Source organism: Balearica regulorum, chromosome 2 (genome assembly GCF_011004875.1).
Source record: "Balearica regulorum gibbericeps isolate bBalReg1 chromosome 2, bBalReg1.pri, whole genome shotgun sequence".
In the NCBI taxonomy this organism is placed as follows: domain Eukaryota; kingdom Metazoa; phylum Chordata; class Aves; order Gruiformes; family Gruidae; genus Balearica; species Balearica regulorum.
The window spans coordinates 92,112,427-92,128,215 of NC_046185.1; the positions used below are offsets into that span (position 1 = coordinate 92,112,427).

Here is a 15,789-nt window from a genome sequence, read left to right on the forward strand (position 1 = left end):
AAAGTTTTGTTGTTGTTGTTGGGGGTTTTTTTGTTTGTTTGGTGTATTTTTTTTAGGAAATTTTCATTACCATAATTCCAGGGTCTATGGCTTTACAAAAATCATCAAATATTTTAGATTCAGAGGAAAAAAGCAATCACGTGGGTAAGTAATATTTCTACAGTGTCACTGTGGCTTGCAGTTAGTAGTTAATAGTGAGCAGAACATGTTAACAGAGCAATCAGGAAGGAAACATTATGTTTCATTTATGGGATTACACTCAAAATGTTTGAGTAGTTATTTATCAACAAATCCTAAACAATGCAAATGCAAAACAAGTAACTCACAGTGTGCTTTATTATTTTCTCACAATATTAACTAGACAGACTTGGAAAGTTTAATGGCAGCATGTTCTTATAACATTTTAAAGACAAAGAACAACATAATCATATTAAATGATGATAAACTGACAAACTACATTACCATACATACATCATCCAAAGGTACTGGATAAACAATATCTGCTTATGTACATTTATGCTGGTGATAATTAAAATTCAAATATTCAGAAGGAAAAGAAAAAATATGCTATTTAAATTATAAAAATATACAGTTTTTGTGAGGCATTCTTAATGCTGTATAACTTTTTGAAAAATATTTCATTGTGTGATGAAGCTGCATTAACTTAGTATATGACTGTGAATTAAAACAAATACAGATTAAATTGACTCTTTTGTCTTCCTTGTATTTAGCCTAGTTTGAAAGAGACATAGGCATGAAAAGCAAAGCTGGGCTTTTGCAATGAGAAAGAATTTTTATACTCATAAATCAAAAGATGTTTAATTTTTCATATAGCACTGAGCCATTAACTCGTAATACAAATGAATCATTTTCCTAGCTTGTTTAAAGATAGATAGAGGGGAAAAAAAGATAGGCTTTAAACATGCTACTTCACTATACTTTTAATTAGTAGGACACCTAGGTTCGTGGAGTGCAGGTGCACAGCTAACCACAGCGTCATGCTTCAGGGTCCTTACGTATAGCTGACTCCCACTGCCTCAGCTGGGGAGACTGTGTGCGTGCAAGGATTGGGGGTACCCGGCCTGTATGCTTTGAACTGTATCACCTTGGTGTTTTCTTTGCACATCTGGTTTCAGAAAAACATATATATATATATTTTTTTTTTTTTTTCTTCTTCATAATTGTTCCTTATTAGTGCAACCCTAGTCAGGCTGTGTAATTCCCAATCGCAACAGCAAACTGATGAACTTTTATAGTGATCGGATAATTTTATAGTAATTTCCTAAAAATTTTGTAATTGAAAATTTTTAGTAATTGTAGTCATGTAGTGCACACATTTGTAACTGGTTTTAGTTAAAAGTAATTTTCAGACCACCTTGGGTGAACTCCTGCATCGTATGAAACTTGAGGTTTTCTTACATACCAATGTCATTCTCTATATCTTCCACTCCCCCTCCTTATCTGTATATTCTCTGTTACCTCGACAGCCCCATTACTCCTTTGGTGGATCCAGTGCTTGTTCTATTAAGAAATGTCCTCTGTGTCAGCTCCAATTTCAGAATACTTAATTTGCAGGGTTTTTTTTTCTTGTTTTTCCATCTGTTTTACTAAAGTTACTGATCTGTAACAGATCTTAGGTGATCTTACAGATTTATTTTTTTTCAGAAGCAAAATATTTTCCTTCATTATTTTCTTAATAAATAGAGTGGAAAAAAAATTAATGACAAATAATTGCATACAGCAAAATCCAGTATTTCTCTTAAATTCCCACGGATTTCCTGTTTTGCAAAAGACTGCCTTCAGAATTAACAAAGTTTTATAGTGAAGAATAATTGTGGGGGTCTCTGTAATCTGTTACTCTGCCCTTACATCATCCTTTTTCAAAAGAGAGGATGAGAGATGAACAAATTCCATGTAACAGTCATCTTTAACCAGGGAGATATTTCAGTGATCTCCATTTCCCTCCACTTCTTGACCTCTTCCTTTGTTGTCCTCTGATCTTCCACACATAACCACCTTCAGAAAGTGTCCCTCTTTTTTTACGTTTTGCTTTTACAACTTGGATGCGCTGGGAGTGGTCAGCTGTGTGTGCACACATAGTGACAGAGGATGGATTTTTCACTAAAGCATAGTCTTGGAGCATGGACGTCTATAAGGCATTTTGTGGGAGAAAAAAATCTTATGTGAAAGAGTAATGAAGAATAGGAAAGACAGGAATTATTGCAAAAGAAATGCAGGAGTGAGAGGAGAGGATTTTATTAAAGAAGTTCAAGCTTTTATATACATTCAATGTTTCTAATATGTTTCTTAATAAATGTATTATCAACTATCATTATGCCTAATGCAGCCACAATACTGTACTATTCTGCAGTCAGGATGGGAAAACTCCATTAGCTCTTTAATAAAATAAAATCATCAACAGTCATCATGACTCTTCTTTTTGTTTGCTATTAACTAATACACTGGGAAGTCCAGTGAGTAGACACAACAGAACACAAAATCCTCAGTATTTATTTAAATGTGTATCATGTGTCTTCTTCATATTATTTCTAAAGCAGCTTTAAAAAATTTTTGCCATTGGAAGGTATTAAAAAATAAAACCCATTCAAATTATCCTGGTAGTATAGCAGCACTGGAATTGATAGTTACTCTTTTACTACTTTTGACAATGTAAACCTTTAATAAAATAAACAATATTGAAACAATTTGAGGTCTAATAGTTTGTGAACTTCAATGGGTGTATGGGCACAAATTGAAATGAAGACTAGATTGTGAAATGAAACATTACGTCGATACCAGCCAATTCCAGTTTTGAAATTGGCCGCAGAGAAATTCAGCTTGGAAGCTGAAAAAAAAACAAACCACCAAACCAAAGCCCACACTCAATCCACAATATTCGGTTGCTCCCATTTCAGATATTTTTCAGACGAATCCTACACAAGCATGCCCACTTCTGACAGAAGCACTCTAAAACCATTGCAGGTGCTTTTTGTTTGATGGTGGGATTTTTCACTTTTCTTTAATCAAGCAGAGTTTAGATCACATTTTTGTGTTCTTAGAAGCATTTCCTTTTTATGTTTCTATAAAATTAAAAGTAATTTCAAATTTGAAATGTAAGTTCAGTCCATCTTTGCTCATACAAAGTGTAGGCGCCATGACTAAATAGCAGTAAAAATGCTGAGATGTACAATTCTTAAAAACAACAAACAAACAAAAAAGCAGCTTTGAAGACACAACATCAACTACAGCCTTAACATTGAACATATTACATTCCAAAGTTAATGGAGATATTTTGCATATAATGCCACAAAGTTACTCGACTGAAATCTTGAGGTTGAACCTACAGTTTATTCACTGTATTTTTTCCACTCTTAGAGCACTTTAATGTATTGTAAGGTACATTTTATCCAGGGCTTTGCAACCTTTTATGTCTGGACATCCATTTACCCACAAATCCCAGATTTCAAAAGTTTCATAGAAAATATAGCAGAGCTTGACTTAAAACATTGGAAGCTGGGCATTTCCACGCCTTGAGGCAGCCCATGGGACACGCTTCGGACTCTTCGGCTTCGTCAGGACTCCTGGCCCCCTCCGAGTGCATGGAAAGCCCCGCTCTAAAATTCATTGACACATCTGGTTTCAGAGCACCGGTCTGTTTATAAAACTGTATACTGAGTACTCGGCATTAACTTTACTTGAGTTGCATTTTGTAACATGAGCAGATGATTTCATGCCGCCCCTTTTCCTCCACCCTGTTTTCACTCGGAACGACAGTAGGCACCTGCGCGATCGAGGTGTCAAAGAGTCTCTGTCCAGAGAGAGGATTTGGATTTTCTTCATCATCTTTTCTTCTGTAGACAGTCTTAGGAAATTATTAGCAGGAAATAATTTTGAGGGCGAGGGGCAGGAGGATAAAGCACACTTTCTTTTCCTGTTATGAAAATGAACTTGATTTTGGTGTCCAGTTTGATAAACAAGGATAGTCAGAGCTAATCTGTAACTCAGCTGAGGTCTGCTTCTTGCCAAATAAAATTAAGATCTTTTTCAACTTTCAGGGATTTAGAGACCACATCTAATTGGTTTCAACCCCCTGGAGGAACTCAGTAAGTAAACAGGATTAGTTGCAGATATGAGCCCACTAAAGTGGGACACAGGTCAGGTCTTCAGACTCCAGCTCTGCTCTGTCGAAGCAGGCACTTAAGGTCTCCTGATGTTTCTGTGTCAGTAGCCGCAAAAAACGTTTTACTGCTGAGAAAATCATTGGAACGGCAATTTCCTGCAAGCCCCAAAGCTTTAACTTCACACTTCTATTAAAAAAAAAAAAAGTATTTGAGTTGACATGTATTAAGGTATTATGATTATGACGTGATGGCACAACTGGTAACTTGAAAACGCGTGTTTACAAGGCATAGGCAATCATATTTCCAACTGTTCTCCTGCAGGGATAGCCAGGTGTCCTTCAAGAAGCTGCCGTCCCGACTCCCCCTGTATGTACCATGTTGAATCGTTTACTCTGTCAGTTCTTGCCAGCAGGACAGGGTGAGAACTTTGTTCATTCTGACCTTGTCTTTCAGATCCCTCACAGCTATCCAGAAAATGCAAGGAAAATCAACACAATTACGCAGCCTTTAGCAGCTCAAGTAACTGCCCTTGTAAGTGTAAGCAGGTAGGTCTTTGTCAGTATATTTGCTCTTCAGAGATAAAATAATCTAGCCAACTGCATTAATTAAAAAAAAAAAAAAGAACCTAAAAGACTTTGGGGCTCATTAAAGTTAAGAATAACAACATGACGTGATGACAGATACAACTTGCAGAGTTTCTGAAAATAGCAGGTTAAAATGTAAATATCTTTTAATAAATAATTTTCCTGCAATGTAAAAATAAATGATATTTCCTTTGGCAGTAATAGCTGATTTAATCTTTAGCTGGGAAGTTGTTTTGCTCATAAAATATCATTGTGCTACAGAAAAAAAATATTATTTTGTTGTTTTGAAAGACTTTTGTAATCCATGATAAACTGGGTGACTCTACTTATGTCCAAGATAAGCGCCAAGAGTGATGCAAGCTCCCACCAGAACCAGACTCAGGATAGTCTTCAGAGAGATCCAGGAGAAATCAAAGAAAGGCCTCATACTGTTGCCATACAACTCCACGAAGGCATCCTAGAAAGGGAAATAAAGGAATATCAGAATCGCAGTAACTTCTTCAGAGAGGGAGGGCAGTTTCTTCACGCCTAATGGTCATCCAGCAATTATGCCAGCACAAAAAACCCCACACAGACCTATTAAAATAGCAATTTGGGAGCTATGTTTTGTGTGGTGCTTAGCACAAAGTTCTCCTGCTTATTTCTTTACAAATATTCCTACAATTACTTACGGTTGTGACTTCTGCTTTTGGCATGCCCAGTCTAACCAAAAATACAGGAGCATTTTTAAATAAGAGTACCACCATTTTGGCTCCTGAATGTTCTATATACAAACGTACACAAAGGAGGTAAATGGACCTTTGTTCTCCAAACCTTTCAATGGGACATGGGGCACCTGTATGGCTATTGGCTTCGCTGAAAATAAGACAGTATTTATTTGGTTCCGTTGGGATAGGTTCAGAAGACTACGTGTAGTCTCCACAGACGTTTCTTCCATATGAACTAAAGCAGTTAGGGTTGTGTTACACCTTTGACCGTCTTTCATGACTGTCACCAAAAGGGTAGACACTTTGGTCCTTTGCTCCTGCTAATCATACCTTGGATGTGGCAGTGGTCTGGCTGGAGGGTCTGTTGGGCCAACCAGCTGATCTGATAGAAGAGTAACCCAGCCCTCCCTAAAAAAGAGATGTCTTTCCATGGGATTGTCTCGTCAGCCTGACTTGCCCTCCAGGCTACAGCCACGACATTCAGCTCGAGGAAGAGGAGGGGAAGCATACGCTGATGCCAATTCTAGTGGCTGCCCACAAGTCACCTGGCATGAGGTGTAGGGGAAGCCCTCTCCCTCAGCCCAGCCCAAACCACCCTGGGTTTCTTCTCTGAGCTGCAGTCCTCCGTGTATGGAGAGCTGTTTGGTAAAGCTGCTCCGGGCAAGTCTGGAGGTGCGTGTAGGCACCAAACTGAAAGGCTGTTAAAGTAGTAAAGTTTTTGTGACGTGTAAATACAGTGGGATTTGACCGGGCTAGTGATCAGTTTGGTGACACTCTGCACATAATGCCTTTCTTTCAACCTGAAATTCCTGAAAACATGAAGCTTCAGAGCATTCCTGAGAGATAGGTAAATCATACCATGTGGCATGAAAGCAGTAAATAGCGAAGCTGAATGATTTCAAAAATATGACAAAACTGATAGCATCATTTAGGACGACTCTTTTACTGTGCAGCCAATGGAGGTTTGCTCCCAAACTACTAAGAGAAACCATGAAATAGCTAACACAGGGGTTTCCATCTCTAGGCTTCCCATTTTATGTAGAAGTAAACACTCTCTATGTTATAGTGCCTTTAGCTGTTTTGAAATGTTACTATGCTGGTAACCTGCCTTCTAAAAATGCATATATGTTATGGATTACAGCAGGAATTAAGGAGAGCAAGGTCTCTGCTATTAATAGAAACCTTCCAGCCAAGTGAATTCTCCATAAATTCTGTACATTATATTAGCCTCCATCATTAGGCTTCTCTAGTTGTTGTCAGAATAAGAACGTTTGTGGTTTTACCACGAGAGGGCGTGTAAGGTTTTTTTAATATTTTGCCATTTTGACTCCTGTTCACTAGACACTGAGACAGACTCAAATAAATAATAGGTATTTACTTCCAAAATATCTCTTTATATTAATTAATATTGGTGCATGTTGTAGGTAAGAGTGGATGTGTCAATAACAGAATAGCTATAGGCTTTGGCCAACAGATTGACCTCAAAATACATTTTCCTCCTGCTATTTCTCAATGCTTGTTCCTCCAGGCAATCGTTTTCAAACTTGGGTTTCCAAAGGTATATTCTTAAGTGAAAGCAGCTTAACCTTTGGGGGAAATGTTTTAATGCAAACTCTTAATTCCAGAGAAAATTTGGCAACTGTTGCTTAGCTGCCTTGGTGTTTGAAATAGACATTTGCAAACTCTGGCCTTAATATTCTGCTGTGCTGTTACAGGGCTGAAAAAGCAAACTCGGTTTGCTGTGCAGCTCTTTGGAAAGCTGCTTTTATTTCTCCTTAAGGCTATGAAGTAACACAATATCCTAAAATGTTACAGACCGGGCTAAATCCTGTTGTCGCCAGTGCAGACTCACTGACTTCCATGGGAGCTTTGTCTGTATAGGGAGTTCAAGATCAGGCCTTATAAAAATACAACAAGGGTAAAGTTCAACACTTGGTGATATTATTATGGGTGAAAAAGAAAGGAAATGAAAAAAAAACCCAACCAAACATGGAAATGCAAGTCATGTGAAAGCATTTTAACGTTAAGATTTCCATGGTTTCTTTCTGTGGGCAAGGTCTCACTTCTGTATATTCATGACAGCCGATGCATACACAGTATCAATGTCAAAAGGAGTGTATTTTCTGCCTCCCTTCTAACCCAGCTTAGGAACATTCCTCCCAGTTTGGCCGGGAGACCATTTCTAATGATTCGGTAGAGCTCCTGGTACTGGGCAGGAAAATGGACAGAGGGTTACAGTAAAACTCAAAGACAAGGCAAAAATATGGCATAACCTATGGCTCAAAAGAGGAATGTTAACAAAAAATGTGCAGCACGCAGTACTTTTTCACCAGAGATTATTACAACAATAACATGAACCCAACCTAATGGTGCCTGCGCTATATATTACAAGTAGCTCTTTATGATCGTTCCCCCTCCCCTTCTCAAACATCCTGATTAGGCCTATTTCCGAAGCTTGTTTGAACAGCCTGTCACTATTTGTTTAAGTTTCAAACCTGTTTTAAATAAACACATGTCCATTTTATGTATTAAAACAAGGAGGGGGGGCGGGGTGGGGGTGGGGGGGAAGTATGACCCGTTGCTGAAAACTATTTTAGCACAAAGAGAACCCTAAACAGAACCTCAACTGTTTCATAAGGTTTGTCTCCTTCTGTAAACCCATGTATTCGTCACTGGATTTTTGTCGCCTAAACCAGTCTGTTTAAAATAAGAGAATCTCTGCTAAAACAAATAAGATTAGGAAAATTGCTTGAAACACTTGATGTCCTCTGAAAAGCACTCTTTATACTGAAAGCGAGGGTCACCTTGGCAAACAGAGTGAGGCAAGTTCTGGCTTGGTCAACCTTTCTGGAAGTCTTACACAATTGGAAAGAGAATGGTTGTAGGCCTTGCTTTTAAGACCTACCTACTCAAAATTTAATGGGAAGTTATATCCTGGATGTAAAATTGTATCGGGGCAGTTAAAAATTATATGGAAAAGAGCTCTTCATTCAGCTCTGTAAATTTTGTTAAAAGTAATTTCTTTAGAAGCTTTTATTAAGTCAAATCAGCCCATCGCTGGTTTACTATGCAACTTTACGTTGACTGTTTCTGTGAAGCAAGAAAGGTGGCAGTGAGGAACGGAAAGATGCTCTGCCGAAGCTCCTCTTGGCACCGGAGCACCCAGGATGCCTGCCTCACCGACCTGGGCAGGCGAGGCGGATTGCCCCGAGGGCACCCCACGCTGCCCTCTTCCCTGTCGAACTATACACAGGGAACTATATGCGTGCTCCTGGATGGAGTTCCTGGGATTTGCGGGGAGCTCAGGGCAAAAACGGAGTTCGTCACTCTCGGAGGACTAGGAGGCGTAATAGTGCACTGAGTCAGGGCAGCCTCAAAACAAAGCGTCCGGATCACACTACCCCGCTCTTCTGCTGGCCCAAATTCGACAGCTCTGATCCAAGAAACAAATGTCATCTTTAATTACACAGGCGTTCTGTGCTTGTGCATTGAGCTGAGTTCGTTCAGTCTCGGTCCTTTTGCAGCTCAGCCTTCGCCCCGGCTCGAGAGGCAAGGCATGGCTTCTTGGCCACGGAGGAGCACATACTTCCCATGGGCTGAGCCCAGCGAAGCATTACGGATCCGACGGCTCCTTACTGAAAATATGGAGAGGGAGCAGGCAGTTTCAGCCTGGCATTTCTGACTGAGGGGGTGGTGGGGAGAGCAAACACGAGGAAGTAAAGGCTTCCTTTTTCTACCTGAATCAAACAGCTGGTGAGGAAGTGACTTTATTTCCCTCGTTATCATTGGGTTGGCAGGATATCCTCTTGGGCCACATTGTATTGAATGAAGAGCCAGTGAGACTTCCATTTTACTGAACGGGAATTGCCTTGCGGCTATTTTATGCTGCCCTCTCTGTGACTCCAAAACAAACAAACAAACACACGCTAGCTCCCGGCTTTTGAAGAAACCTGCTCAGGTCCGAACGAGGCGGCTTTGCCACCTGGTACAGGGCAGGAGAGGGAATGCCATAAGCTCCAATGCCAAGGTTTAGCAGCTGAATGACTTTTCCCTCACCCCTGCCTCCATACAAACGACATAAATTCTCATAAAAGCTTACGTTCCCAAATGGTAACTCATTTCAGAAAGAGGTTGGGGGGGAGGGAGGGAGGGAGCAGACAGAGCTGGTTAAATCATCCCATGTTTTCTATGCAGTGAAACCTCATTAAAATGTCATCTTGAAGCTAACGAGAAAAGTTCTTGGAACACAAAAAATAGACAACTCTGTAGCTGTTCTTTTCCCAAAGAGTTTATGGGTCTTTTATGCAAGCCTAAGTCGTGAGTGCAAGCAAATAAGGACAGCTCAGACCTTGACTGTGGTGTGCTGAGGTGTGGTGTTTCATGAGGTTGGTATCTTCAGAGAGGCCGATATCTTTTTACGCCTGGGAGTGCCAAGACGCTGGCAGCCCAGCCAGGTGCATGTTATCGAATTATAATGGGAAGGAAAAGAAGGTGTCACCACACAAACCCTGCTGACCTCAGCTGGGGAACCTGCCTAGGGAGTGGCTCTGGCACGTGCACCCCGATCAAATCCCCATCCAGATTTTTCTTTTTTTCCTCCCTCACCTTTGGGTCTATTCCGAATTCTCTGTATCCACAATGTCCAATATAGTCTTAGGTCTGCAGCTGATGTGCTAGTTGCTGGCTGCATAACCTTTTTATTCTCCAGTGATATCTGAAGTTTCTGACTTTGGACAAAACTGGTTCTCATCACAGTGGTCTTGCCTAACTTCTTGGTTCCTCATCCTTGCTATCTATTTGTATAAATTCTAGCATTGGTGAGCCTGTGATCTTGGAGGCATATCTTGCAGGTCCTAGTCTTGCCAGGCTCTCACTGAAGTCTGCGTGAATTGAAATCAGTGGAAATATTATTTGCATAAGGCTGACTAAACATGGCACTCAGATGGAGGCATCTAAGGAGCCCGGACTGAGCATGGCTAGGTTTGTTCAGGAAAACTGATGTATATGCTTAGAAATATAAAAATGTGGGTGGTTATAATAACGGGCATGACTATTCCTCCTGTCCACAGTCCCGGAGAGTGACCCTGCTGGCAGGCAGATTGCCTCTGGACCTCTGCAAGATGAAGGATAAACCCAGGCTTTGAAGAATGGTCAAGCCATCTCTTTAAACACAGAACTGCTAAGGTGTTGATCATTCAGCTTGCATGGAAATCCATGCCATGTTCAGACTAGGCTGCATTCTTGTTAACCAAGTCAGCATGAGAAATGTTTCAGTAATTTAGTCTTGGCATCTCTACTTAATTCACTTAGACGTGGCTCTGCAATATGCAAAAGCCCAGACCTAGTGGAGGCTGACTTGTTTTCTTATTCCTGGAAAGGCCCACACTAAAATGAGGTATTTCTGGCATCAGCGTAACAGCTGTAATGTCACTACAGAAACTAGCTGGTGGTATTTAATGGCTGCCGTTTCTGAGGGAGCAATATTAGCATTATGAGAGAAAGAAGGCCTGGACAAAATCCTCGACATTCAAACAACATGGTCAAAACTGCTCTACTCGATCCTTCACAATTTTCTTTTGTGGGTTGATAGTCCTATTCGACTAATTTGCTGTTTGTTAGCATCAATATTTAGCAGTCTTAGTTTTATTTTCCGAAGCTGCCCTACTTAGCTAGAGTGCTAGAAGCTGTGTGTAACTTGTACCTAGAAAACAAATGTGTCCCTGTGCGTATTTTCATGAATCTCAGTTGCACCGAGAAACATTCAGTTTTGGGCTGCCGCCTTCTACTCAAATTTATCAAATCCATTCTAGAGCGTTTACATTCACATACAACAGTAAACTCCGCAAACACCTGTTTATGGATTTGTGCATTACTTTGGAGGACAGAACAAATGTCACAGAGTTGCTGGGGGGGACTTGACTCATCCCTTAACATTGCTCTTATACCTGCATCCTCTGAAAAGAAGCTAGATGCATTAGGACCCCTGTTAAATCTTCAGAATGACTTTAAAATGAAAATAATGACAAAACAAGTCAGAATGACAATGCAGGCCTGTTTTTCTCAAAATCTTGTCTAAATTCTCTGTCTTGCTCGTAACTTGCTTTCAGTATGAGTGCCCTTACACTGGAAAGAGCCTACCTAATTTAAAAACCTGAACCTGAAGCTTTGGCTCTAGTGGGTACGTTAGTAGGAAAGGGAAATGTGAACACATCCCTGTCTGTGTTCCCTGCCTGCTCCAGCTGCCCGTGCCGTTCTCGGGCTGCCACAAAAGAGTTAAATCACGTAACTGCCTGAGAAATGGGAACCGAAAGTAGCTGCTTGTAGAAATGCTCAAAGTGCCGTGGAACAGCGTTTGTCATCAAGGCCGGGGAGGGTTTTATTCAACAAGCACGTCCAGCTGCGCCGGGCTTGAGGCGCAGGTATTAGCGGAGGTAGAGAGGGGAAAGAAAGACAGCGAGGCTGTCCATCTGGTGAGGAGGGCCTGGCTCAGGGTGACCTCAGCGAGAAAAGGCAGAGCGCACATGTGAACGAGAAGGATGAAATCGAACTGGTCTGAGCAGGTTGTCCCGTTGGCTGAACCACGAGGGACCAGTCATGCATTTTTCTGCTTCTTGTTTTAACATCCCTCAGGGAAACACTCCATCCCGTGTTTGTTGTCTCAACACTCAGTTCCGATCCAAATCCCTTTGGCTTGACTAGCTCGTGCTCAGCTTTGAGCAAGAGCAGCACTGAGCCGGAGCGGTGGCCTTGGTGCTCCTCGGTGCTCCAGCGGCAACAGGTCATGCAGAGCCAGCGGCACCTTCTGCAGAAGTGCCACCCGTTCCTCACGTGACTCGAAACAAGCTCTTGGTTTTTCTAAATCTTGTGACAATCAGCTGATATACAGGGCCAGTGAGAGAACACAGCTAACATTATGATAAAGTAACCCCACGATAAATCCGCAATTTAATGAGTAAGTGCAAAAAAAGCTTATGCTGTAGACTTCAATGGACGGTTACACTTCTACCAGCAGCCACCTGGAAAATATGAATTTGTGCATGTGTTTTCTTTGGCAGCCTACACCTCATTAGCAGCCCAAACCATTTCTGCTCACCTGTAAAAGCCTTATTTGAGGCAGAGAAGAGGCAGCATTTTTTGGTCATTGCTTTCTCTTGCCATTTCCCAAGTCAGCCCTTAGGTGCTGAACTCCACCGGGTACTGCATGCCAGTGTTAGCTGTAGGGGAGGCAGACATGTCCTGATGGACCCCCCCCCCTCTTCCAACATGGTGCATGCAAGAGTGGAGGCCTCTTGGTGGCTTGCTCCACGTTTGCATCATTTCACAGCTAAGTGATAATGGGAAATTACAATAAGGGGAAGTTCCTGGTATGCATCTGCTTGAAAGAGATTGGTTTTGGTTTGGGTCATCCGCTCCACTCCTCCTTCTTGTCCTTTCTGTCCTGTTCATCACTTGCACAAAAGCACAAGACCAGGGAGACAAAAAGGGTGAAGGAGCAGGGAAAGGAACAAGGAGAGTCTGTGTAGACTGAGGCAAGTGCGAATTTATGAACTAAATAGGACGGGTGAAAACTGCCTGTTGCCACAGTAAGCTGAACCCTACTTTTAAGCCAAGATAGCTTTATGAGTTGCCTTGCCTTATGGGGGGCTCATAGGTTAGGGTTGGCTGGTAAATCTTGAATTTTTGGGTTCATGTAGAAAGTCCTTTGGCAAATGTTGTCAGGTAAGAGCTAACAGAGACCATATGAAAAAACAAGGAGGAGTCAGAGTGTAAGAATACAATTCACAAACAGACTGAAGGACTTTTTTTGTTATTCAAACCAGCTCAAATTCATTTGCATACACAGTTGTAAGCCATTAACTATGGCCATTAGATTTATTCAAATGCCACCATGTAAAAGCAAAATATGAAGACTTAATAAAATATAAACCACCTCTGCCCCTCCACCTCTAAAACCAACACCAAAACAAACAACAGGCATACTACAGGAGAAGTGGGATCTTCTCCCATTCAAAAGCAAGTACCACTGGGATGTCTGAAAGCAACGCATCTCCTACCCGTATGTATACTTTAACTCCTCTAAAAAGAAATAATGTCTTGCTGGTACAAGAAAGGGCACAAATTTTGAACGTTTCCTTTCAGCAGGAAGCTTTAAAACTGAAAAAAAGTTAGAGACTAATAGCAGGAGAAAAAGGGTTATTCTGTACTTCAGGGCCTTTCCCAGTGTCACTGTTCTGGCCAAATGCCTTGATGGAGACATGGCTTATACCAGCTGCAGGAGTCTGCCAGCATGGTTGCGGTACCTCCCAAACAATGTGAGCTATACTGGCAAAAGGATCCCTCTATTTGGTGCAAGTCTACGTAAGTCTACATAGTGGGGAAGGGAATCATGCCAAAATAGTTATCTTTGTAGGCTAGGGATGTGATTTTTTCCCCATGAGATAGTTGTGCTGGCCAGACTTTGTCATGTAGACCCTAGGAACTTTTATTTGCAAAATAAGACTGTAATTTATTTTAACCAGATGTTCAGCACTGATCTGTGTCTGTGCATTCACAGTGCACTCCAAGTAATTTTTACTGTGAAAGACATATACCTTGGACACCAGTAAGATTTTAAAAATGTAAAAGACATATACCTTGGACACCAGTAAGATTTTAAAAACGTAATGCTGCAACTTTAGGCTGTGATGGACTTTCCATTCCTTTTGGTGGTGATGGTTAGTTCCCAATGAAGTATGCGGGTGTTTTGCGTATTGAGTTTTGCTCCTATCAATCAGATCGCTACAGGTCCTGTAAGGCAGAAGTCTCAGCTCTCCGAGGTATCAGACATTCACATCAATTGCTGGAGCAAGTCATGCAGTTCCTTACAACCTAATGGTTGCTGGGAGCGTAGAGTGAGAGCTGAGGTGACCTAGGATCTCTCTTTTTTCGGTAAAGAGCAGGAGGTACGAGTGCCAGTCCTCTGAAAAAACAGATCCCTCTTTGTTTTCTTTTGTGCCTGGTGTTCTGGAGAGAAGGCAGGGGTGGGTTCTGAGCAGGACAATGATCATCAGAGTGGTCACATAGCTGTCACTGGAGCCTGAAGTACCTACCACTATCAACAAATTACACATACACATCCTTGGGAACAGCTGAAATACAGCTTAGCCTGCATTCCTATGGCCAGTCATTCAAAACAGAAACTAAAGGATTTGGTTAGCTGCTGCTTTTTTTTTTCTTCATAAACCTGCATGTCCTTGCAGATCATTCACAAAGGGCTGAGCGTTTATATTTCCTGTTGACAGCCTTTGAAAGGGAGAATGCCAATGGAAATTGGATCTTTTAATGAACAATTTCTGTGGACAGCAAGTCAGATGAAAATTCATGAAGGATTTAAAACTGTCATTGTGACCTTGAACTAACAGCATGAGGAAGGAGAAGGCTGTTAACTTAGGCAGGAAAGATTGGTAATTACTTCATGTGTTGGTGTTTCCAAGTGTGCAAAAATTCCATGCAAAATTTCAGATACTTAAAGGAAAGAATAGAAAACAAAATCGGGAATATCAGCCAAGAAAAAATAAATGCATTACCTATGAAATCAGTGCTTGAAAGCTTTCCCACTTTCTAAAATAAATAAGACCCCACAGATCAGAAACTGGAGATCAAAATTGATATAAGGTCCAAAACTTTATAATTTACCTTTTTAAACACTTCTAAGTGCAGGAGGGTCCACAGGGCAGAGTGCAGTTCTATGGAGAGGAAGAGAGAGCTGACCTTGCACTGAACAAGTCAACTCAGAGGCAAGCATAGGGCTACAAGCGCTATAGGTATATTAGGGTGGTACTCCTGGTGGGGTAACTATCCCTCCTGTGAAACTAGCACAACCACTGTTTAGAGGCAGCTCAAGTATCTCCATGCAGTGCTGCGCTGTGTCATGTAGATGTGCCCAGAGGCACTACTGGAGAAAAAAATTATGGATCCTGCTGCGCATCGAGAGTCTTATGGCAATTCCTTCCCCGTACAGCAACGTGTGCTGTGACTCTTGCGCCAGCGGCTGCTGCTGAATGGCCGGTCTCTCTTGCCCAGTTACTTCAAAGTAGCCTCAAGAATTTCATGAAAGCATTAATCTGCAATTAAAGAGCTGTCCTTGCTTAAGAGTCAGAGGAAGTGCTTACAGGAGCTGAGGGATTCACGTGTGGTAGAAGGAGAGGGACTAGATCTGGAAGTAGGTACAGCCATCATCCAGAGGATGACCGCAAATAACTCCTGTGTGCAACCACCTCCTGCATCTGTCTCTGGGTGATGACCTGTGCCCTCCCTGATGGTCTTTTCATTGGAGTTCTGCCATTACTGTCAACCTGCTGCTTCTCCCCCAGATCTTCCATCACCAATGTCTGCTGC

General features: G+C 41.5%; 1 protein-coding gene across 2 annotated transcripts in view; it reads right to left on the reverse strand.

Annotated features, from left to right (window-relative positions):
• Positions 1–303: 303 nt before the first annotated feature.
• Positions 304–15,789, reverse strand: part of BCL2 (BCL2 apoptosis regulator) — a 97,014-nt gene continuing 81,528 nt past the window's right edge. For both annotated transcript variants that reach the window (XM_075744903.1, XM_075744904.1), the window contains one exon: positions 304–5,162. In XM_075744903.1, coding sequence (XP_075601018.1) covers positions 5,028–5,162 — 135 coding nt within the window. In that variant the 3' untranslated portion in view covers positions 304–5,027. The remainder of the gene's footprint in view (positions 5,163–15,789) is intronic.